General features: G+C 43.4%; 1 protein-coding gene across 1 annotated transcript in view; it reads left to right on the top strand.

The window, feature by feature from the left end:
- The window catches only part of PRSS12 (serine protease 12), a 321,958-nt gene that overhangs the window by 47,631 nt on the left and 248,544 nt on the right, over positions 1-25,783 (top strand). The window contains exons 2-3 of the mRNA XM_073603187.1: positions 5,314-5,458; positions 12,606-12,778. Coding sequence (XP_073459288.1) covers positions 5,314-5,458; positions 12,606-12,778 — 318 coding nt within the window. The remainder of the gene's footprint in view (positions 1-5,313; positions 5,459-12,605; positions 12,779-25,783) is intronic.

Genomic DNA, 25,783 nt, shown 5'->3' with positions numbered 1-25,783 from the left:
CCGGGCTTACAGGATGTCCTGAGGCAGGCCAGGAAAGTCTGTGTGCATTTCCGCCGGTCATATAATGCCAGTGCTCGGCTGACGGACCTCCAAAAGGAGTTTAACCTGCCCAAGAACCGCCTAATCTGTGACATGCCCACCAGGTGGAACCCAACGTTGGCCATGCTGCAGCGGCTGCACACGCAGCAGAGGGCCATCAATGAGTACCTGTGCGACTATGGCACCAGGACAGGGTCAGGGGAGCTTGGTTTTTTTTCCCCACGCCAGTGGGCCATGATCAGGGATGCATGCACTGTCCTGTCACCATTCGAGGAGGCCACGAGGATGGTGAGCAGTGACAGTGCATGCATCAGTGACACTGTCCCCCTTGTCCACCTGTTGGAGCACACGCTGCGTGGAATAATGGACAGGGCACTTGAGGCAGAACAGAGGCAGGAAGAGGAGGACTTCCTTAGCTCTCAAGGCCCCCTTTATCCAGACAGTGTTCCTGCGTGCCCGCCGATCACACAGGAAGAGGACGAGGAGGAAGAGGAGGAGGAGGAAGATTGTGTCAGTATGGAGGTGGAGCCCGGCACTCAGCATCAGCAGCAGTCTTTAAGGGATCAGTTCCAAGAAACACATGGACTTGTACGTGGCTGGGAGGAGGTGGCTGCGGACCATGTCGTTCTTAGTGACCCAGAGGACTCCGGACCGAATGCCTCAGCAAACCTACGCTGCATGGCCTCCCTGATCCTGCAAAGCCTGCGTAAGGATCCTCGTATTCGTGGTATCAAGGAGAAGGACCAATACTGGCTGGCAACCCTCCTTGATCCACGTTACAAGGGTAAGGTTGCGGACCTTATCTTGCCATCGCAGAGGGAGCAGAGGATGAAACATCTTCGGGAGGCCTTGCAGAAAGGTCTGTGCAACGCGTTCCCAGAGACTGGGAGGTTACAAACTCCTGTTTCTGGACAACGTGTTGCTGAGGCTTCAGTCAGTCAAAGAAGGAGCGGTGGAGAAGGTGGCCGTCTGACCGATGCGTTCAAACAATTTTTTGGTCCGCAGCCCCAAGGTATGATCGGTTCCAGCAACCATCGCCAGCGTCTGTTTTACATGGTGCAGGAATACCTAGGGGCAAGATCAGACTTGGACACCTTTCCCACCGAAAATCCTCTGGGTTACTGGGTCTTGAGGATGGATCACTGGCCAGAGCTTGCACAGTATGCAATTGAGCTACTGGCCTGTCCTGCATCCAGCGTTCTTTCGGAACGCACATTCAGTGCTGCTGGAGGCGTGGTAACTGATCACAGGGTACGTCTGTCCACCGACTCGGTCGATCGGCTGACCTTCATAAAAATGAATGAGTCTTGGATCACCACCAGCTACCAAGCACCTGATGCTGATGTAACCGAATAATTTTTTTTGAAATCTCAGATCCCTTCAAAGACTGCCTATGCTGATGCTGAGTGACTATCCCTGAGTAATTATCCTCTTCCTCCTCAATCATCACGCTGATAGCTTGTAAGAACATTTTTGGTTCTGGGCGCCACCACCAGTGCCTAAGGCACAATTTTTCAGCCCCTGTTTAACAGGGGCGTGTAATTACAATTTTTGATGTAATACTTTGCAGCAGGGCTCGTTCCTGCATTCCAACTAGAGTGTCTGTGAGGGGTTGCAGTGTTGTGGCACCAGCACCAGTGCCTAAGGCCCAATTTTTCTGCCCCTGTCTAACAGGGACGTGTAATTACAATTTTTGATGCAATACTTTGCAGCAGGGCTCGTTCCTGCGTTCCAACTAGAGTGTCTGTGAGGGGTTGCAGTGTTGTGGCACCAGCACCAGTGCCTAAGGCCCAATTTTTCTGCCCCTGTCTAACAGGGGCGTGTAATTACAATTTTTGATGCAATACTTTGCAGCAGGGCTCGTTCCTGCGTTCCAACTAGAGTGTCTGTGAGGGGTTGCAGTGTTGTGGCACCAGCACCAGTGCCTAAGGCCCAATTTTTCTGCCCCTGTCTAACAGGGGCGTGTAATTACAATTTTTGAAGCAATACTTTGCAGCAGGGCTCGTTCCTGCGTTCCAACTAGAGTGTCTGTGAGGGGTTGCAGTGTTGTGGCACCAGCACCAGTGCCTAAGGCCTAATTTTTCAGCTCCTGTTCAACAGGGGCATGTAATTACAATTCTTGATCTAATATTTCACAGCAGGGCCCTGTGAGGGCTTACAGTGTTGTGGCCACAGCAACACCTAAGGCCCAAATTTCTGCTGAGTATATAGGGCAGGACCCTACTTTCAAACATCTAACTTACAAACGACTCCTACTTGCAAACGGAAGGAGACAACAGGAAGTGAGATGAAATCTACCCCTAGGAAGGGAAATTCTCTCCTGTAAGAGTTAATATGGGAAAACAATTTCTCCTTTCCACTGATGCTTTCCAATCCTTGTTCCACAAAAAAACCCAAATTTTCAAAAAACATTTTTCATTGGGACAAAAAAGTGAGGTGAAATCTTCTGAAGAGGAGGAAAGACAGCAAAACAAATGTCACAGGGGTGATAACCCTTCCCTATGTTTTCCAAAAAGCTTAGAAAAGATTTTTTGGCTGGAGCTAAACACGTTAAAAATGTTCAAAATTACAAACAGATTCTACTTAACAACAAACCTACAGTCCCTGTCTTGTTTGCACCGCCTGTATACTGCTGTTCAGAGTATATGGGGCCTGGTGGCCCCACACCTTTCCTTATTTTAATTTGGGTGCGGGGTTCCCCTTAATATCCATACAAGACCCAAAGGGCCTGGTAATGGACTGGGGGGTACCCATGCCGTTTGTCTCACTGATTTTCATCCATATTGCCATGACCCGACATGACATTAAACCCGCAAGCAGTTTTAAATGAGATTTTTTCCTTTAAAAATGACATTTGGTGCAGGGACTGTTCTAAACATGGGAAACACGCGTCACTTTACAGGCATACTATAGACACCCCCCAGGTACGATATTTAAAGGAATATTTCACTTTTTTTTTTTTACTTTAAGCATCATTAAAATCACTGCTCCCGAAAAAACGGCCGTTTTTAAAAGTTTTTTTTGCATTGATACATGTCCCCTGGGGTAGGACCCGGGTCCCCAAACCCTTTTTAGGACAATACCATGCAAATTAGCCTTTAAAATGAGCACTTTTGATTTCGAACGTTCGAGTCCCATAGACGTCAATGGGGTTCTAACGTTCGTGCGAACTTTCGGTCCGTTCGCGGGTTCTGGTGCGAACCGAACCGGGGGGTGTTCGGCTCATCCCTATCCCTCAGCATTGTCCTCTCCCTCTGGAGTCCTGGGTGTACTTCCCTGAAAGCTTTCCCGGGCTCCTGGCTCTCTCTCCCATTCAGCTGAGCATGCTGTGTGGGCTGCAGTTTCCGTGTTACAGTGGGGCTGCCAGTCCTCGGGACTACATGTCCCACAATCCTCTTCTTTGCTTCTTTTTTTTCTTCCCTTGCTGATATGAAGGCGGGGGAAGAAACATAGTGCACCGCTCCCTAGTACAGACCTCCTATCAGTATAGGCCCCCCTCAGGACAAACCACCCCCCTCCATTAGTACAGAACCACCCCTCCTCCATTGGTACAGACCCCCCAGAACAAGCCACCCCCCTCAATTAGTACAGACCCCCAGAACAAACCACCCCCCTCCATTAATACAGACCCCCCAGAACAAACCACCCCCCTCCATTAGTACAGACCCCCAGAACAAACCACCCCCTCCATTAGTACAGAAACCCCAGAACAAACCACCCCTCCTCCATTAGTACAGACCCCCCCAGAACAAACCACCCCCTTCCATTAGTACAGACCCCCCAGAACAAACCACCCCCCTCCATTAATACAGACCCCCCAGAACAAACCACCCCCCTCCATTAGTAAAGACCCCCCTCCAATAGTACAGACCCCCCCAGAACAAACCACCCCCCTATTAGTACAGACCCCTAGGACAAACCCCCCTCCATTAGTACAGACCCCCCGGACAAACCACCCCCCTCTATTAGTACAGACTCCCCCAGAACAAACCACCCCCCTCTATTAGTACAGACCCCCCGACAAACCACCCCCCTCCATTAGTACAGACCCCCCGGCCAAACTACCTGCCCTACATTAGTACAGACCCCCCCAGGACAAACCCCCCCTCCATTAGTACAGATCCCCCCAGGACAAACCACCCCCCTACATTAGTACAGACCCCCCCAGGACAAACCACCCCCCTACATTAGTATAGACCCCCCAGGACAAACCACCCCCCCTACATTAGTATAGACCCCCCAGGACTAAACCACCCCCCTCCATTAGTACACACCCCCCAGAACAAACCACCCCTCCTATACTTTGACATACAGTATAGCGATACATAAGAAGCTGAGGGTAAAGGTGATGGACTGGCCAAGCATGTCTCCAGACCTAAACCCTATTGAGCTTCTGTGAGGCATCATCAAACGGAAGGTGGAGGAGCGCAAGGTCTCTAACATCCACCAGCTCCATGATGTCATCTTGGAGGAGTGGATGAGGACTCCAGTGGCAACCTGTGAAGCTCTGGTGAACTCCATGCCCAAGAGGGTTAAGGCAGTGCTGGAAAATAATGGTGACCACATGAAATATTGAAACTTTGGGACAAATTTGGACATTTTCACTTAGGGGTGTACTCACTTTTGTTGCCAGCGGTTTAGACATTAATGGCTGTGTGTTGAGTTATTTTGAGGGGACAGCAAATTTACACTGTTATACAAGCTGTACACTCACTACTTTACATTGTAGCAAAGTGTCATTTCTTCAGTGTTGTCACATGAAAAGATAGAATAAAATATTTACAAAAATGTGAGGGGTGTACTCACTTTTGTGAGATACTGTATGTGTAATGGTGTGTATCCCATTATCTGCAGGTGGCTTCAGCCTCTAGATACTGTACTGAGCGTCTATCTTCGTCTATCGTCTGGCTGACAGGCCTCCCCTGCTTATTCACAAAGCCTAAACTTCAGCTAGAACTTTTTGTGCAGTATTATAAAGAGAAAAATATATTTTGCAATGCTAACAAAGCCTTTGTATTTAATTATATCAGACCTAGATATAGTATGCACTCAGTGTAATCTATTACATCCTTACATTTAGAAAACATTCCTTCTCAAATATTTCTGATGACCTTACAATTTATGGTTGTGCCCTAAGGTAACTGTGATGTGAATAGATCCTTTACCCTCAAGCAGATTGTCAGCTTTAGGGGAATACATACATTTCTAAACTCAGTGGGATGCCATTTATTTAGCCATACTACATCATCTAAATGCATTTTTAACAATTAACAGGGTCAGTGCGTCTACGAGGGAACCAGAAAAGTGAGTCAGAGGGAAACGTAGTGGAAGTCTATGTGAATGGTGCCTGGGGAACCATATGCAGCAGCCAGTGGGATGATAATGATGCCTCTGTCATATGTCGGCAGCTTGAACATGGGTAAGTGTTTCTATAAATTTTGTATGCAATAGTGACTATCCGAAAGGGGACCTGCTGTGCTGTGAAAATATGTAGGCTGCCATTGCTGCCTAAGGGTAGTATTGCACATGCATCAGCTGGACAGCGCCAGAAAGAAAGGCCAGTATTGCACATGCGCTGGGTACATTTAGCGCCATCGTCCTGTATCTTGTAACAGCACAAATGGCCCCTATTGCCCATGTGATGGCTGGACACATCTGTGCACAGGAAAGGGAAGATTGATGGAGGAACACAGGAAGGTCTAAAGAAAGGCATTGAAAAATGGGGATTTGAGGCATATACTGTATAGTATATACAATATATATATATATATATATATATATATATATATATATATATATATATATATATATATATATATACTATTTCAGTGGAACTCAAGGGAAGTTTTACTTTAATGGTTTATTGCTACTTTAACTTACTGCGTGCATATTTTTAGATATGGGCTCTGAAATACTGAGGTCAGAGACAGTCAGGCAAGTAGCATTTTCATTAACTGGTCAGAAATGGTAGCCCCTAACTTTCTTTCAGCACAGGGTTTCTTTAAAGGCTTCTACAAATTACCGAACAATTTCCTGTCTGTTTCTGATCACCCATAATAACTTGAAAAATTCTTGTCTTGTACAGTACAAGACACAGGCAAGATAGACCCTAAGTTATAGGCTGCTCCCTTCAGGTGATCAAATGCTGGCAAAGCATTTGAACATGCCCCCTTGGGCATACCTCTGTAATTCTGCCCCACCCCATGAGACCTCAGTGTCCTGTAGATGGTTGACCTCTTTTTTTCTTATGGAGAAGCTTCAATGCTTAACTAGTTCTTAATTACTTTAAATTATTCAATCAACATAAGCTCATCACTGCTTTCTGCTTTAACAATAGAAGCAATGCATCCAGATTGGTACAACTTCGGTAATACCTTGGGAACTGTACCTTGACCCCACGCTGTAGGGGCAGACTGTAATGGTTTTCAGGCACTAGATTCTGCTTGGGCACTCACCTCAGAACTGAGAACAATGTGTGCAATTAAATGCAGGGAGCTATACAAGTACAGGAATGCGGTCCCTTCCTATGGTTCCCAGATCCTGAAGCCTGGACCCATATGGGGATCAGCAATGTGGAAAGGTAAGACAGGTCATTCTGTTATCAGTCCATTATTGTATCCTCATAGCAAGTATGAGACTTAAAAGAAAATAATGATTTCAAAATAGCAAACCACATACTGACCTAGGTGGATGCAGCCATGTTGTGATGCTGCATCTGTACCCCATTGTCTCTAAGACCGAGAACTGAGCGATCAAAGACCACTGATCACTCAGTTCTCTGTCTTCATTGAGCAGAGAGCTGGTGACTGTCAGTCACTGGCTCACTGCTCTGCCCCTCCAGCGCTCACTGGAGCACTGGGCTGTGCAGGGGGAGGGAGCGGCTGGCCCAGGCTCTCAGTGGCACACTGAAAGGCTGAGCCAGCTGCCTGTCAGGCATCTGGGTAGATCCTGACATTAAAGTTAGGATCCCTCCAGAGTCTGGACCAGCTGAGTGAATATGGGTCACAGGAGTGCAGAACTGAGTGCTTGCCTGTGATATACAGAAGAAGTATGGCCAAAAGAGCTTACCCCAATTCTGCACCCTGCTTCATGAGTACCCCACAGGGAAATACCCTCACTGATAGCAATGGCAGAAACCAGGTGCAAAAGCTCAGGGATACATTCGTTGTATCAATGGGCTGCAAAGCACTCAAACTGTTCTGAGTGACATTGCACTGAAGCAGAACCCTATTTTAACACTGGTCTTTGCATCTGATTATAGTTCAGGCACACAACCAGCGGCCTACTTGACCAAGGGAGATTTCTTTACAACTATGTCTGAATTTCTAGGACAACAGCCTTACAAGCCATCTCTGTCCAGAGCCCTAACGTGCTAGGCTTCTTCTCCACTTCCACCTTTTCTAGCTGAGTTAGAAGTGGAACTTCCTCTGTTAGAAATGGTAGACATAGAAGACTAGGCCATGGAAGACTTCTCACCCCCAGGCTCCCATACACCTGATGCTATGGCTTCACGCAATATGCTTGCCAATACAGATATACTCACTTCCGATGTGTGCAAAAGCCTCAGTATAGTCGCACATGATTCTCATCTGTCTCGCCATGCCCATCAAGGTACTAAGAGACCAACAATATCTAAAAAGACATTTCCCATTTATGAAAAAATAGAACGGGCAATTTATGAGGTTTCTCATACACCGGCAATGCATGTCGAACACCTGACAGCACCTGTGTGCATGAGGCCTTTTACAAGCGCAAGTGGGAGCCTATGTGAACAAGGCTATAAGCTTCTGTCTAGTGTTAGTTGCTGTCTGTGTCCCTGCTGGGCACATTCATTTTCGCTTTTGTCCTGGTGACCATTGTCTAGGATGTGATAGGAAATACAAAACCACTATTGTCCCTGGCATGGAAGATGAGAGAAAACAAGGGACCCCTGTTCTGGTGACAGTTGTCTAAAGCTGAATGTACAGATTGATCAACTTGTGTACAATTTTAGATGCGATTATTGGTAGCGGGTGTTATAGCCACTAGCAATAATCACTGTCTTCCCGAGCAGGGATGGCTCCCCCCCCCCCCCACACTATTTAACACAATGGCTACGGGAGGGATTCCCCTGTCAACACTGTCTGTATTGATGGGGGAAGCAAACAAATTTCTTTACTGCAACCATGGAAATTCTCTCTATGGCTAGCCTAAAAGTGCACTTCCCCTTACATTGGGGAGATTTTTCTACTTCCCTTGTTTGAAGAGAAATTTCAGTGAGATATAAACAGAAAACAGAATTTGATAGCTCACTACATATTCTATCTGAAAGTTTGACAAGTTTGGCAAGTATGGATGGGTGCACCCATCCTGGTGTACCTGTCAAACTGGGCTGTGCCAAACTGGGCTGTGCACCCATCCTGGTGTACCTGTCAAACTGGCCTGTGCCAAACTGAGCTGTGCATCCATCCTGGTGTACCTGTCAAACTGGGCTGTGCCAAACTGGGCTGTGCACCCATCATGGTGTACCTGTCAAACTGGCCTGTGCCAAACTGAGCTGTGCACCCATCCTGGTGTACCTGTCAAACTGGGCTGTGCCAAACTGGGCTGTGCACCCATCCTGGTGTACCTGTCAAACTGGGCTGTGCCAAACTGGGCTGTGCACCCATCCTGGTGTACCTGTCAAACTGGGCTGTGCTAAACTGGGCTGTGCACCCATCCTGGTGTACCTGTCAAACTGGGCTGTGCACCCATCCTGGTGTACCTGTCAAACTGGGCTGTGCCAAACTGGGCTGTGCACCCATCCTGGTGTACCTGTCAAACTGGGCTGTGCTAAACTGGGCTGTGCACCCATCCTGGTGTACCTGTCAAACTGGGCTGTGCACCCATCCTGGTGTACCTGTCAAACTGGGCTGTGCCAAACTGGGCTGTGCACCCATCCTGGTGTACCTGTCAAACTGGAATGTGTGGGTGAGTCTTTACAGCCACAACATCTCCTTTAACTTATATAGCTTCCTGCAATCAGCTCCATAACAGCCCAAAAAGATAAACAAGTGGCTCTTCACGTGGTACTGGGCTCTGCGTCCATGTGGGTGATTTGTACTGAAAGACATTACACATGTTTAATTTAAAAAATACATAGAAAAGATCCATGTGCCTTCCAGTCGTACATTGCACAGTTACCGAATGGTTGCTGTTTATTAGCCAGTTAGTGGCAGTAAAATCCATGAGCACAGCATGACTCCCGTGTGAACTAGGACGTATGTTTACATATATGGACATACCTTTGCACTTCATTTCACTTAGCGAAATCTCACGCTTGTTCAAGTAAAAAAAATGATTAAAACAGGAGAGGACTAAAAGAACAAGTGTTTATTTAAGCCAAATGCAAAACAGATGATCTAAAGTGTACTTTTGGCTGCTAACTTGTAAGCCGCTAAATGCATAACTTTTTTCCTCTAAGGTCACCCTTTACTTATGATGGTTGACTTTTATCAGTGTTCCCACAATCATGATTTATGCATAGTAATAATCAAATGCAGTTAGTATTTTCCTAATAAGCCTTAATACTTAGTAGTTTTAACCTGTGAAATGAAGGTCAGTTAAAATATTAAACCTGTAAATGTGTTCTGTTTTGTATACTAGAATAGTTTATACTGTTTTATACTTGATAAACTACTTCAAGCTGAACAAAAACTATTTTTGGCCATTTTCATTGTAAAAATAAATCAGCATTATTGAAGTGAAGCAATGTGTGGCCATGGCTACTTTCATTTACCCCCCCTCCTACAGTACAGTCAGTGGCGGATGTCCAGCACTGAAATTTACATTTGGAGCATGAGTACGTTCTGAAAACATGTGCATTCTTTTCAATGAACGCAAGGCATTTTGTGATTGGAGGAGATGCGAATGACTGATGAGGTCTCGATCTCCCCTTTTCCAATCACAGAATGCCTTACATCCAATGAAAAGAATGCTAGATGTGTTCAACATGTTTTAGATATGGTGCAGAGCAGACGACCTCCTATGGTATTTGTACTTAAAGTGAGTTCCACCCACATTTGCATCTTTGCATCATCCGCTTCAATACATCAAGGTAAAACAACATTGGACGTTTTTTTTTTTTTTTTTAGCTTCGTGTACCTGGTTTCCATGGTGTAGTCTTTTTTCTTTCTGTTAAGGGCGCCGCGGCATTTTTAAAAATGGCGCTTAACATTGCCTTGCATCGCGTCATTTTCTGTTTGGAAATAACGCAATGCTAAGAGGCGGCAATGCCCATGGACTCCTGGGCATCTCCGCCTGTTAGCATAGCATCGATGGTCATTGCCGCCTGTTAGCATTGCGTTATTTCCAAATAGGAAATTATGTGATGTAAGGCGGTGCTTAGCCCCATTTTTAAAAAGGGCAAACAGATTCTTGTTGCCAACCTGTAACACAATCGTGCGCCTCGCCTTGTGTTTTATGCGGTAACCAGCAGCACCTTATCCCAGAAGAATACACTAGTGGGCTTAACATGCCCACAGTTAAGATGGGAACACAATCGAATATAAGAGCCCTTTCACAATGGGGAGGTACGGGCGTTAGTAGCAAAGCGTGCTTGTTTTACAAGCTTTACCACTGTTATAGCGATGCTTTTCCGGCCGATAGCAGGGCACTTTTAACCATAGCTAGCGGCCAAAGAATGAGTTAATAGCACCCGTGTTGGGCAGGGCATTTTGGGAGCGGTCTATATACCGCTCCCGCACCACCCCAAAGATGCTGCTTCTAGGACTTTTTTCCCCGTCCTTCAAGCGCACTGCCCCAGTGTGAAAGTACTCGGGCTTTGACACTTGGGTAGCTTGAGCAGCGCTTTTCAGGTGCTTTACAGGCACTATTTTTAGCGCTAAAACGCCTGAAAATTGCCGCAGTGTGAAAGGGGTCTAAAGGTTTGTTTAATCACTTCAATACCAAGCACTTTCCCCCCTTCCTGCCCAAGCCAATTTTCAGCTTTCAGCGCTGTCACTTTTTAAATGACAATTGCACGGTCATGCTACACTGTACCCAAACAAAATTATTTTATCGTTTTGTTCCCACAAATAGAGCTTTCTTTTGGTGGTATTTGATCACCTCAGGGGTTTTTATTGTTTAATAAACACATAAAAAAGACCTAAAATTTATATTAAAAAAAATTTTTGTAAATAAGTACGTTTTATCCTTCACTGATGGGCACTGAGGAGGCTGCACTGACGGGTACTGATAAGGCGGCACTGATGGGCACTGATGAGGTGGCACCAATGAGGTGACACTGATGAGGTGGCACTGATGGGCACTGATGATGGGCACTATTATGCAGCACTGATGGGCACTGATAGGCGGCACTGATAGGTGGCACTGATATGCAGCACTGATGGGCATCGATAGGCAGCACTGATGGGCAATCATAGGTGGCACTGATGGGCACTGAAAGAATGCACTTGTGGGTACTTATGGGTGGCACTTATGGGCGGCACTGATAGGTGACACTGATGGGCACTGATAGGTGGCACTGATAGACACTGATGCGTGGCACTGATGGACACTAATTGATGGCACTTATTGGCATCACTGATAAGGAGGCACTGGCAGGCATTACTGATGGGCACAGATTGACATCATTTGTGGGCACAGATTGGCATCCCTGGTGGGCATTAGTGGCATACCTGGTGGTCATCAGTGGTGGGCATCCCTGGTGGTCCTATGTGGGCATCCTCGGGGGGGGGGGGGGGTGCGCTGATAATCAATCAGCTCAGACGCCCCCTGTCAGGAGAGCAGCTGATCGGCTCTCCTCTAGTCACATCTGTCAGACGCGTTCGAGGAAAAGCCGATACACGGCTCTTCCTGTTTACACTGTGATCAGCTGTGATTGGACACAGCTGATCACGTGGTAAAGAGCCTCTGTCAGAGGCTCTTTACCGAGATCAGTGGTGCGGTGTGTCAGACTGACACACCGCACCACTGATTGCCGCGCTGTGTGCCCCCAGGGGCGTGCACCAGCTCGTTGTCCTGAAAGACGTCATATGACTTCCAGTCGTAGGATAACAGAACCTCTGCCCGGCCATCCTTTTGCTATAGGCTGGGCGGGAAGTGGTTAAGCAAAAAATACTGCAATACTACAGCGATTTTGCATAGAATTACCATTTCTATAAGTTAGTAATAAGAACATGATGGTGTCTTTTAAAGAAAAAAAAACATTACGGCTGGAACTCCACTTTAAGCCGGATCTGTAAGTTCCAGCACCAGATGTTCTGTGCTGACTGTACTGTACGAGGGGTAAAAAGTATGTTTACATTGCACACACTTTATTGACGTTCATTTGTTTTTACAATGCAAATCAAAAAATGTTTTTGGCCAGAGTTCAGCTTTCAGGTAATACTCCACAGTCTTACCAATTAAAATGTTTAGCAACTGAATGGTTGCTATGGATTATTGAACATTGGATATAGTCATTTAAAATTGCTTCTTGAATTAGCCCGGTATATAGTTTTAGTGAAATTGTTGTTTCTGTATTAAGTCATTTCCATGAAAATGTGTGAATGACATGTTAATAAAATAAACGTCTGTCTTTACAGCAATAAAGGAGAAGCGAAGAAGATTGCAATATCTGGAAGGATTCCAGCTATCTGGAATGATGTGCGTTGCCGTGGCGATGAAGAACATATACTTATGTGTGAAAAAAACATCTGGCTGGGTGGGGCATGTCCGCAGGAAGTAGCAGCTGCAGTCACATGTAGTTCTACACATGGTAAATAAACATTGCTTTGCATGCAATTCCTATCTACATTTACAGAAAATTAAACTCTCCTACATACTATGTATTCTGTACTATACCATTGTGATGACCTTGACTCAATTACTGAGAACAATAGTACTGCAGACACTACTGATTCCACTGTTAGGGGGAAAAAAGAGTACCCACCTTCCCCAACAGCTGTCAAATATGTCCTAGGCCAGTGATGGTGAACCTTGGCACCTCAGATGTTTTGGAACTACATTTCCCATGATACTCATGCACTCTGCAGTGTAGTTGAGCATGATGGGAAATGTAGTTCCAAAACATCTGTGATGCCAAGGTTCACCATCACTGTCCTAGGTACTCAAGATGGAGCTTAAAGTGGAACTTAAAGAGGAAGTAAACCCACAGCAGTGGCGACAAACTACATACAGTTTGAAAAGCCTTTAAAAACCTTTACAGGTTACCACTTTAGATTTACAGAGGAGGTCTACTGCTAAAATTACTGCCCTCGATCTGACGTTCACGGTGATACCTCTTATGCATGGTGCAATTGTTGTTTACATATGACACGAGACCAACGATTGCAGGGGTGCTTTTTTTTTGTATTATTTATTTTGCTGTTTTATTTTATTTTGACACTGTTACTTTCATTTTTTTTAAATCATTTTTATTGTTATCACAGGGAATGTAAATATCCCCTATGATAGCAAGAGGTAGTGAAAGGTACTCTTTAAAAAAAAAATGGGGTCAGTGGTCATCAACCCTGTCCTCAGGACCCACTAACAGGCCAGGTTTTATGTATTACCTTGGGGAGATGCAGACTAGAATACTGCAATCACCGAGCAACAAATTATATCACCTGTGATGTATTTCAGTTATCTTGCAAACCTGACCTGTTAGTGGGCCCTGAGGACAGGGTTGATGACCACTGTATTAGACTCAAGATCTCTCCTCTGCCCTCAAAGCATCTGACCACACCAAGATCGGTGTGATAAGATGCTTTTCTAATTTCCCAATGGCACTGTTTATATCCGGTGAAACTGAAGTCATGAAATGCTCGTAGCTTCCGGTTTCTTAGGCCATAGAGATGATTGGAGCCATTCTGATCAGCTCTATGGTCAGCTGGCGGAACCACCGGCTGCATTCTCAGGTTCCTTGGTGGGACAGGAGAGCCAGAGAAAACCATGGAAGACGGAGGGGGGGACGTTCCCTCCCACTGCTTGTAAAAGCAGTCCAGCGGCTAATTAGCCGCTAGGATTGCTTTTACATGAAAGCTGCCCGCTGGCTAAAAAGAACGATACCAAGATGATACCTAAACCTGCAGGAATCATTCTGGTATAACCACTCAAAGTCCAGCAACATACCAGTACGTTGCTGGTACTTGTTGGGCATATATTGTAATGTTCTTTTTTTCATGCAGTCTGTGGGCTGAACGAAAAAAGAGATTGATCGTTGGGTATGCCCACCATTAGAATACCGCCCTGCATCCACCCACTTCTAATGATGGGCATAAATGCACCATTTTTTTTTTTTTTTTAACTGTGGTGGTGAAATCACCTCCTACAGCGCTGGAGTAGCTGATTCAAACGCTGTTGCTGTCAAGATAAATAAATCAGTGCTGCAGCTGAATGGCGTACCTGAAAAGCAAACAATGGTAACAATAAAACATTAACTCAATAAAACAACAACAATCTGTGCCAAAAAAAGAGTAAAAACTATATACCGAAGCATGGGGGCAATCCGCCCCTAATGTTAGGGGAAAATCGCCCCTCCACCCCTGCCCCCATGCTTCGGCATATATGCTCTTTTTTTTTAACTGTAGTGGGGAAATCACCTCCTACAGCGCTGGAGTCACTGATTTACGTATCGTGGGAGCAAACGCTGTTGCTGTGAAGATAAATAAATCAGTGCTGCAGCTGAATGGCGTACCTGAAAATAAAATACTGGTTAACAATAAAAGACAGTAAACAGTAAAGTATAAAAGAATTACATACCTGAAAAGCAAGTATGATAAAACATAGTAACAATAAAACATTGCAGTTAAAAAATACAGTAAAACAGAGCAGAACAATAGAGAGAGAATAGAGAAAGAATAAAACAACTATTTTTGTTTTTTTTATTTTATTTTTTTTTGTTTTGTTTTTTACTTTTTTTTTTACACTTTTATTTGTAACTGTAACGGTTCCAGGTTTGGGTCTCTAAAAATGCGATGGCATCTTTGGAGACTCTGTGAAAGTATATCATAGTCTGTGCAGTGCTGTACCCTACGCTAATATTGCACTAGTGTGTGGTAGCGTTCGAAACATTCACGATGCAGAGACAGGGTTGGTCAGGACAGGAGGGACAACAATAGCGGATGTCACGCCTAAATCCATGCTTGCCACAGGCACAACATCTTCTTTGGGGTGATCGATTTGTAGGGGTACCAGGGAGGACATATGGAAAATGCTTCCCATGCAGCCGGCTCACTGCATTTGCATTGGGAAGTTGGGTCACGATACCGTCTGGAAACAGAAGGGCTGCGATGTTCTCTTCCTGGAATTTAAGGAAGGATCCAGTTCGCCCTGAAGCTTTGTATAGCACATAATCGTTCAGCTGAGCCAATTGGCATAAGTATACAGACACTTTTTTTACCAGCGTCTAGCCTTACGGGCAATTAAGTATGGCGCCATCAACTGGTCGTTGAGGTCCACCCCTCCCATATTAAGGTTGTATTCAGGACACAGAGGTGTTTCTCCACAACACCAGTCACCGTTTGAATTTGAGAATTTGAAACACAGAGATGTTTCTCCACAACACCAGTCACCGTTTGAATTTGGACTGTTGTGTCTGCGTGAAGGGAGGACAGAACGAAAACATTCTTATTATCCCTCCACTTCACAGTGAGCAAATTATTACATCTCTCCCCCAGCCTAAGACGGGAATCTACAAGCTGCTAGGGTAAGCCCCGGGATTAGATCGCACAGTGCCACATGCGCCAATTCCATGATCAAACAAGTGACTAAAAAGTGGCACGCTTGTGTAATAATTGTCCACGTACAAGTGGTACCCCTTTCTGAATAAGGGTGACACCAAGTCCCACACAATCTTACCAGCGCTCCCTATGTAGTCTGGGCGGCTCTACGTAACTCTCTTTCCTCGTAAACCATAAAACTATATGTATAGCCTGTTGCCCTGTCACAGAGCTTATACATCTTGACCCCATATCTGGCATGCTTGCTGGGAAGATACTATTTGAATGATAAGCGGCCAGAAAACTCATTAATGCAGACAACTTGATCAGGCGTAAACAAGGCTTCAAACTGTTGGTTGAAGTGGTTTATGAGGGGCCGAATTTTGTAGAGCCGATCGTATTCACGGTCACCCCTAGGATGACAGAGTTCATTGTCATTAAAATGCATGAACCGCAAGATCTGCTCGTATCGTGTCCTCATCATGGAGGCAGAGAACACGGGCATATGGTGCATTGGGTCAGTGGACCAATATGACCGCAACTCACTTTTTTTAGTTATGCCCATGAGGAGGGATAGGCCCAGGAAGGTCTTAAATTCGGAGACCGTAAAAGTTCAACTGGGGATTAGCGGCGATGAATTTACCAGCATACAAATTGCTTTGGTCCACAATAGATCTATAGAGGTCTTCTGTGAAAAACAGTGAATAAAAATCAAGTGATGTAAAATCAACTGTTTCCACATGAATTCCAGGTCGGCCAGTGAATGGGGGAAGTACGGGTGCTGCAGAAGTGGTGGTCTCCCAGTTCGGATTGGCAAGCCGCATCACCAGCTTAAACTGCACTTATGGGACTCACCACGTCACCAAGTGTTACTGTAGTGCTGGATGTACGACCAGGGTGTACTAGGCCGCTGGTGCTTGCCAGTTCACCAGAAGGATGAGCGGCATTAGTACTGGCTTTCTGCTCCATACGAGAGCCCTGCGGTTCTTGCACCTAAACAACAGCAGAGGAACGGGGTCAGGTACGCCTGACCTTGACAGGGACCACTACTCCGTCGTCAGAGCTATCTGTCAGGGTGTCGCTGCTGTCTACTGGATTGTATTCTGAGCCTGAATCTGACAGATGGGAGACTTCCTCTTCACTCTCATCTGTCATGCTCAGAAAAGTGTAGGCCTCTTCACTAGTGTACCTTCAATTGGACATTTTGGCCTCTAAATTTACTGGTACAACTAGTGAGACTCACAGGAAAAAAGAGCATCTGAATGTCAGCGACTGCTTCAAAAGCTACCAAAAAAACTGTTAGCGTTCACAGGGATGAGGCCTGACTCTGCGAATGCTGCAGTTATGTGTTTAGTGTTTTGTAAGTGACAGTGATCGATTGATACTGCACTTGGGTGGGCTGGCCTGGGCAGAGGGGCTAAACGCAGGTGCTAGCAGGTATCTGGGCTGATCCCACTAACACAGCATTTTTTGGGAACCCTAAACTACTGGGGACGCTAGTATAGATCTGATCAGATCAAAGATATCGATCTGTTCAGACACTATACTACTAAGGGAGGCGTATGGTGCGTGTGTGGGTGTTAGCGCTACTGGCACTAATCTGACGCTGCTTGGGGCGATGCAGACCCTAACTGATGCTAAAACCTAACAGATATCACCCGTCGGGTGATCAGGGGGTTAAAATTTTATTTAGGTAATTTACGGCGGGTACCCTGATGCTATAAAAAATAACTAACTAACCAGAGTAATCCGTGACACTAATACAGTGATCACTGGTGACAGGGGGTGATCAAGGGGTTAAACCTTTATTAGAGGGGTTAGGGGGGTACCCTAAAGCTACCTGGGCCTACTACTAAGTACCCTAACGCTGATTATCTTCACACATATTCATACTACTTACATCTACATTCATACATATAATGTCCTTTTTTTTTTTTGATCCCTCTATATACACATGTGAAACCCCTGCAGCTAGCGAGACAGCAGCAGCACCCCACACCGCCGGCTATTTGGATCAGGACTACACAGAGAGTCTCCTCTTGTTACTAGCCATTTTAACTCTTACCCTGTGAATTAATTCTTATTTTAATTTTTTATCTTAATAAATTCATCATTAATCATTTAAATATACTGCACTCAGATGAGCGCTGCTGTTCTCCACATTCTATATCTAAAGAGCTGCTTCCTCTTCCACAGATGGCTGCACCTCTAGAGCGGTATATATATCTTTAACCCATCAAACTTGCTCCTAACCCATTCAAGCCTGAACTGAACTTTCCAGGGTCCAAGCTACACCCAACCACTGGATATTATTACCATAATCACCTTTACCTATAGTTTTGTTTCCCACCCATCCTTCTCTCCAAAGGCCACTATACTGCCCCCCTTTCTCATATAATCTACTCTGTATCCTAACGATATGTCCCGTGTGTGTGTGTGTGTGTGTTGAATAAAAAAAAAAAAGTCATATATACCTTATCTGTGAGCGCTGATCAGCAGTCACGTGATGCGCCGGATCTCTCCCACTCTCTCCTCCTCTCTTCCTCCCCTCCAGACTGATGTCAGCAGGGGAATCTCGGCCCCTTCTGCTGCATCTGTCAGACGGGGAGAGGAGAGATGTGGTGCGTCACATGACCGCTGATCAGCGCTCGTAGATAAGGTATATATGGCTTTATTTTATGTACAACATACACAGGGGGACATATCATTAGGAGTCCGAGCGGATTATATAAAGTAAATAATGTGGGTTAACCACTTCAGCCTCGGAAGATTTGGCTGCTGAATGACCAGGCCATTTTTTGCAATTCTGCACTGCGTCGCTTTAACTGACAATTGCACGGTCATGCGGCACTGCACCCAAACAAAATTGATGTCCTTTTTTCCCACAAACAGAGCTTTCTTTTGGTGGTATTTGATCGCCTCTGCGGTTTTTATTTTTTGCGCTATAAACAAAAAAAGAGCGACAATTCTGAAAAAAACACAATATTTTGTACTTTTTGCTATAATAAATATCCACATTTTTTTTTAAAAAAAGCAATTTTTTCACAGTTTAGGCCTACATATTTTTGGTAAAAAAAATTACAATAAGCGTATATTGATCGGTTTGCGCAAAAGTTATAGTGTCTACAAAATAGGGGATCGATTTATAGCATTTTTATTATTATTATTTTTTTTTTACTAGTAACGGCGGCAATCTGCGATTTTTATTGGGACTGCGACATTATGGTGGACACATCGGACACTTTTGACACATTTTTGGGACCATTGGCATTTATACAACGATCAGTGCTATAAAAATGCACTGATTACTCTAAACATGTCACTGGCAGTGAAGGTGTTAACACTAGGGGGCGATCAAGGGGTTAACTGTGTTCCCTGCTAACTGAAGGGGACTGACTAGAGGAAGTGACAGATCGTGGTTCCTAACTATTAGGAACGCACGATCTGTCACCCCTCACAGAGCAGAACAGGGATTTGTATGTTTACACACACACTTCCGTGTTCTGCCTCTCATGCTCGCGATCACCTGTGGCCGGCGGTCATCGCGACCGTCGGCCACGAGCATCAGCACCCCGCAGTGCAGTGGGCACGTGCGCGCCTGCTATCCTGATCCCACAAGCCAACGTATAGCTACGACGGCTTGCAGGATCGTGCTGACCTGCCGCAGTAAAATGATGGGGGCTGATCGGCAAGTGGTTAACAAACCCTTTAACTGAACAAACTAAAGTTAGAAGCTGATTGGTTTCTATGCACAGCTGCACCAGATTTTTCACTCTCCACTTTTAGTAAATAAAACCCATATTTTTTTTAATCATTTTTCCCAGACATACACTTTAAGTTCACACCTAAATAAATGTGCTTCTACCATTGAAGTTTTTTTTTTTTGCTAGGTAGAAACAAATTAAGCAGCAGGTGGTATGCTTACTCCAAAACAATGTACATTGAGTAGAACAGCAAATTGAAAATTTTTATTTTTTAATGAATTTCTGTACATGTTAAGTACATATTTGTGTACAAGCAGCCAAGCTCTGATAAAGTGGCGCATATTTGTGGTCATTGATATTGCTGACTGCTCCTATATGATTGTAGCTCTCTGGTTAATATCTTCAAGACTTAGGGTGGGAATATACAGTTATTAGGATGAGCAGTTACCTCACCAAGAACGACAGGTGGTGACATATCTGCTCATCCTCACTGAAACTTATCGAAATCATCTGTGAAATTCAATCACCATGGAATAGAACTAATCATGCGTTTAACGCTTAAGGAAAGTTTGGCACTCACAACAAAATAGAAAATCTCTTTGGTTGGAAGTGCTTGTTATTACCCTCTGATGCAGCCTATACATTTGACTGGGACTGAGATATGTTTGGCTATCCTTAGTTTTGCATTTCACTTTGGCTTATACTTATAGACCACATTGCTTTTGATATGCTGTTAGATTGCAGTAATTCTATGCCTCTGCTAAGCATTAGTAGTTTTTTCTGAGGATAGTAATAACATAGGGTTTGGTAAAAAAAAAAAAAATACACACTCTATCTAGCATATGGTGATGGAAAATTGCTTAAAGACAAATTATATGCAAAATGATTGCTTAGCATTGTTTTAAATGAATGCATACTGCAGCATTTATTTTTCCATTATTCGTTATCCAGTAGAGTGCCTTATTGGTTATTGAAGTGAGCTTCTATTGCATTGTGAATTGGGTATGAGTTAACACCATGCATGTATAGTTAACCATTCTGCTAGTTTCTTTTTACTGATTTCCTTTTGAAAACATTGCTTGATGTGCCCCATCTATTTGTTGGCCCATTAACCACCTCAATACAAGGCACTTACACCCCCTTCCTGCCCAGACCAATTTTCAGCTTTCAGCGCTCTTACACTTTGAATGACAATTACTCAGTCATGCAACACTGTACCCATATTAAATTTGTGTCCTTTTTTCACACAAATAGAGCTTTCTTTTGGTGGTATTTAATCACTAGTGGGTTTTTTATTTTTTGTGCTATAAATAAAAAAAAGACCATCAATTTTGTGAAAAAAATGCCTTTTTCTTTGTTTCTGTCATAAATTTTTCAAATTAATAATTTTTCTTCATACATTTTGGCCAAAATTATACCACTACATAGCTTTGGTAAAAAATAACCCAAATTAGTGTATATTATTTGGTCTTTATGAAAGTTATAGAGTCTACAAACTATGGTGCCAATCACTGAAAATTGATCACATCTGATCAGGCCTTCAGTACATCAGGTATATCTCATTTCTTGAGACACTAACAAGTCAGGAAAGTACAAATACCCCCCAAATGACCCCTTTTTAGAAAGTAGATATTCCAAGGTATTAAGTAAATAGCATGGTGAGTATTTTTTAGGTTGTAATTTTTTCCCACATTTCTTTGCAAAATTAAGATTTTTTTTTTTTTTTTTACAAAATTGTCATAATATCAGGTTATTTCTCACACACATAGCATATGCATACAACAAATTACACCCCAAAATACATTCTGCTACTCTTCCCGACCATGGCGATACCACATGTGTGAGACTTTTACACAGCCTGGCCACATACAAAGGTCCAACATTGAAGTAACACCTTCAGGCATTCTACGAGCATAAATGACATATCTCATTTCTCAACCACTTATTACAATTTTGAAGGCCCTGGAGCACCAGGACAATGGAATTGCCCACAAAATGACCCCATTTTGGAAAGCAAACACTCCAACATATAATCTATGAGGCATAATGAGTCTTTTGAACTGTTAATTTTTTTACAGAAGTTTTTGGAAAATGTGTAAACAAAATGAAAACACATTTTACACAAAGTTGTCAATTTATATGTTATTTCTAACACATAGCATGTATATAGCAAAAAATACACCCCAAAATACATTCTGCTACTCCTCCTAAGTATGGCGATAACACATGTGTGAGACTTTTACACAGCCCACATACAGAGGCCCAACATTGAAGTAGTACCTTCAGGCGTTCTAGGAGAATAAATTACACATCTCTTCTCATTCCTACCTATCACACTTTTGAAGGTCCTTGAGCACCAGGACAGTGGAATTACCCACAAAATGACCCCATTTTGGAAAGCAAACACCCCAACGTATACTCTATGGGGCATGGGCTGCAGATAGGTACTCGGGTACTCTGATGGACTGCAGTTAGGTACTCGGGTAACTTGATGAGCTGCAGGCAGGTACTCGGGTACTCTGATGGGCTGGTGACAGGTACTCGGGTACTCTGATGGGCGGTGACAGGTACTCAAGTACTCAGTACTCATATGAACTGTGACAGGTACTCAGATGAACTGTGACAGGTACTCAGGTACTCAGATGGACTGTGACAGGTACTCAGGTACTCAGATTGACTGTGACAGGTACTCAGGTACTCTGGTACTCAGAAGGACTGTGACAGGCACTCAGGTACTCGTATGGACTGTGACAGGTACTCAGATGGACTGTGACGGGTACTCGGGTACTCGGATGAACTGTGACAGGTACTCAGGTACCCGGGTACTCAGATGAACTGTGACAGGTACTCGGGTACTCAGATGGACTGTGACAGGTACTCTGGTACTCAGATGGACTGTGACAGGTACTCAGGTACTCTGATGGGCTACAGATAGGTACTCGGGGACTCTGATGGGCTGGTGACTGGTATTCGGGTACTCTGAAGGGCGGTGACAGGTACTCAGGTACTCAGTACTCATATGAACTGTGACAGGTACTCAGATGAACTGTGACAGGTATTTGGGTACTCAGATGAACTGTAACAGGTACTCGGGTACTCAGATGGACTCTGACAGGTACTCAGGTACTCAGATGGACTGTGATAGGTACTCAGGTACTCAGATGAACTGTGACAGGTACTCGGGTGCTCAGATGAACTGTGACAGGTACTCAGGTACTTGGGTACTCAGATGGACCGTGACAGGTACTCGGGTACTCAGATGGACTGTGACAGGTACTCGGGTACTCAGATGGACTGTGACAGGTACTCAGGTACTTGGGTACTCAGATGGACTGTGACAGGTACGCAGGTACTTGGGTACTCAGATGAACTGTGACAGGTATTCGGGTACTCAGATGGACTGTGACAGGTACTTGGGTTCTCAGATGGACTGTGACAGGTACTCGGGTACTCAGGTTAACTCGGGTAACTTGGGTTACCCGACTGTTCAGCAACTCGCACCATCCAGATGTAGCTGTAGTAAATAAAGCTCCCCAGGAGCCAGATGAAGTCTCTGTAGTATTTATTGGAATTGTATGTTAAAAGCCAAAATAAAATGAATCATAAAAACATATGACAATGGGTAAAAATCAGTAAAGAGTGTCTTTCGCGCTTGTGGGATGATGTGGTGAAAAATAAAGAGAAAAATACGATGCAAACTCATATAAATTAAATTAAATATGTGAAAAATAATCATACACATATAAAAACTATATTGCAGCAAAATATGAATGCTCACAGCAATCCTGAAAATGTAAATAAAAAGAATTTTGCGCAATATATAAAAGGATAAAGTGAAATAAAATAGGTTTAAATCATATGCATCATGTGTAAACACCATAACAATCTATGAATATTAATAAAATGTGATGTGTCAAGAATAACATTTAATATAGGGACCAAATTGTCTCTCATAACAGTGGATACTAAAACTGATATAATCTAAACCGGACTAATACAGTGCAAAATAGTGCAATCAAAATATTGTGACAATACCGCAATATGTGCAATAAGAAATAAATGAATAAGTTAAATGGATACACATTAGTGCTAGGAGCACAGTGTAAAAATTAAAGAGTGATAAACACCATTAATATTAATGAAGAATCAATAAAGCAATGGAAAAAAAAAAAAAAGAGAGTCTCTTGAATGTGGGATAAAGTGAATGGGAGATCCTCTAACTGATAACTGGCTGGTGTTGAAATAGAGTGTGATGGCCTATTAGCTCTCCTGGCAGTGTCTTGTAAATGCGGTCTCACAGAACTCTCACCTTCAAGTTGTAGTATAGAGGCATTGAGGGTTGTAGATAAGGTGTTACAATAACTGGCACAGCGCTATCAGTAGGGTCCGTGGATCTTTCCCTTGTATTCCTCCATCGCTATTACCTATATGACTCCATTATTGCCACCCCAGTGGGAAAAAGACAAATAGGAGGGGATAAAAAGAGGCTCCACTAGTGTGATAACATTTTAAAAACTGGGGGGATATTTATTAAGTGTCTAGGTAGGTCTCTTACATTGTGACAGATAAAATAGGCAGAGTAATAAAAAAAACGTCAATCTGGCGTTATCAGCGCCCTCTCACTTGTATTCCTAGTATGCGTGTCGCTCCGGCCACTCCCTACACGTTACGACACAGTCACGTGTCTTCATCTGGAGAACCGGATTGAATGTTCTATGTTGATATAAATAGCGAAAAAACGGAAATTCTCGAGCCGCCATCTTTGTTGTGGGCAATTTTTACCCGATGTCGTGGCCATTTTGCCTTAGGCTAAAAGATGTAACATGATCTCCATTTTGTTGTGGATATATGTTGTTATTTCTCTAATTCGTGTGTATCAATGGCCGCGGCCATTTTTTTGGTGGGACGCTATTAAATAGCTAAAGACGGTTTTGTCAATAGGATATTTACAAATGGAATACTATAAGATCGTAATAGGAGATATATAAAATGATGTAGTATCTATATTAAATTGTTCCTAAACTTTATTGATAACTCTATTAAAAAATCCGATAATAATAAAATATTGGGCAATATTTGATAAAATATGGGCATAATTAAATAACATAATTGTATTACAATAGCATAATTAATTACGAATGGATATCCTACATGCTCGTTATTATGCAAATAAGGAACAGGTATGAGAGTACACTGACAATCTACCAATATTCAAGTAATGCATAATACATGAAAAGCAATATGTATTTAATTTATACAAATAAATTAAAATATAAATTAAAATAAATAAAAAGTATCAAAATTAGCTATAAATCACAAATTAAAAAAAGGGGGGGTCTCTCTATAAGTCCGGATTATAAAATTCTATCCGTTCATCTCGAAATGGTCTATATCATTAGAGAGGAAATGTATATATGCTTCATATTTGGTCGTCAAAAAGAAAAATAGGGGTACGGTGGTTAGTAGTTGGACACATAATTTTAAAAATTGCTTAAAAAACAGTTCAAATCGAACTCTATGTTGAGGCCTCCAGGTACCAGAGTCCGCAAGGTATGGATCCACTTGGATTCTTTTTGACTGATATTTCTAATCATATGGCTTCCTCTCCACGATTTTTTATATTTTTCTATTCCCCAAAACTGGAGATGTGTGGGGTCTTTGTTGTGAACCTGAGAAAAATGTCTCGACACATTGTGTTTGGGGAAACCAGATTTGATATTTTGAACATGTTCTTGTATTCTTGTTTTAAGTGCTCTTTTTGTTCAGCCTACATATTGGAGATTACAGCTACACTGTAACTACTCCCTCTGTATGGCATCCTATAAAGTTCTTAATATTATAGGTTTGCCCTGTACTAGTAGCTGTAAATTCTTTAAATTTTCCCTGGAATTTTTGTGCATGGCGGCATGCATAACAATTTCAACAGGGATACAACCCTTTCCCTGAAAAGAATGTGTATGTGGGTGTAGGGGGAGGTTCAACTACCGATTTCACAATCAAGTCTCTAACGGTAGGTGCTCTTTTATAGATTATATTAGGTCTTTCTGGTAGGATTTTCCTAAGGTCCTTGTCATTTTTTAGGATGTGCCAATGTTTCTGAATGACCTTTGCTACATCCTTGTATTGTATATTAAAGTCCAATATTATACTAGGTGCTTCTTGTTGAAATATTTTCTTAGGGTAATCATTAAGCATTGTCATCCTATCCATTTCATTTACATGTTCAATTTGTTTTTTTATCCAATGGTCATCATATCCCTTCATCTTAAACCTTTCTCCGATGATTTCTGCTTGATTCCTGTAGTCTTCTTCTTTAGTGCAGTTTCTTTTTATTCTTATAAGTTATCCTTTTGGGAT

This window comes from Aquarana catesbeiana, linkage group LG01 (genome assembly GCF_042186555.1).
Source record: "Aquarana catesbeiana isolate 2022-GZ linkage group LG01, ASM4218655v1, whole genome shotgun sequence".
NCBI lineage: Eukaryota > Metazoa > Chordata > Amphibia > Anura > Ranidae > Aquarana > Aquarana catesbeiana.
The sequence above is the reverse complement of the archived record's forward strand: the minus strand, read 5'-3'. Positions and strand labels throughout refer to the sequence as shown.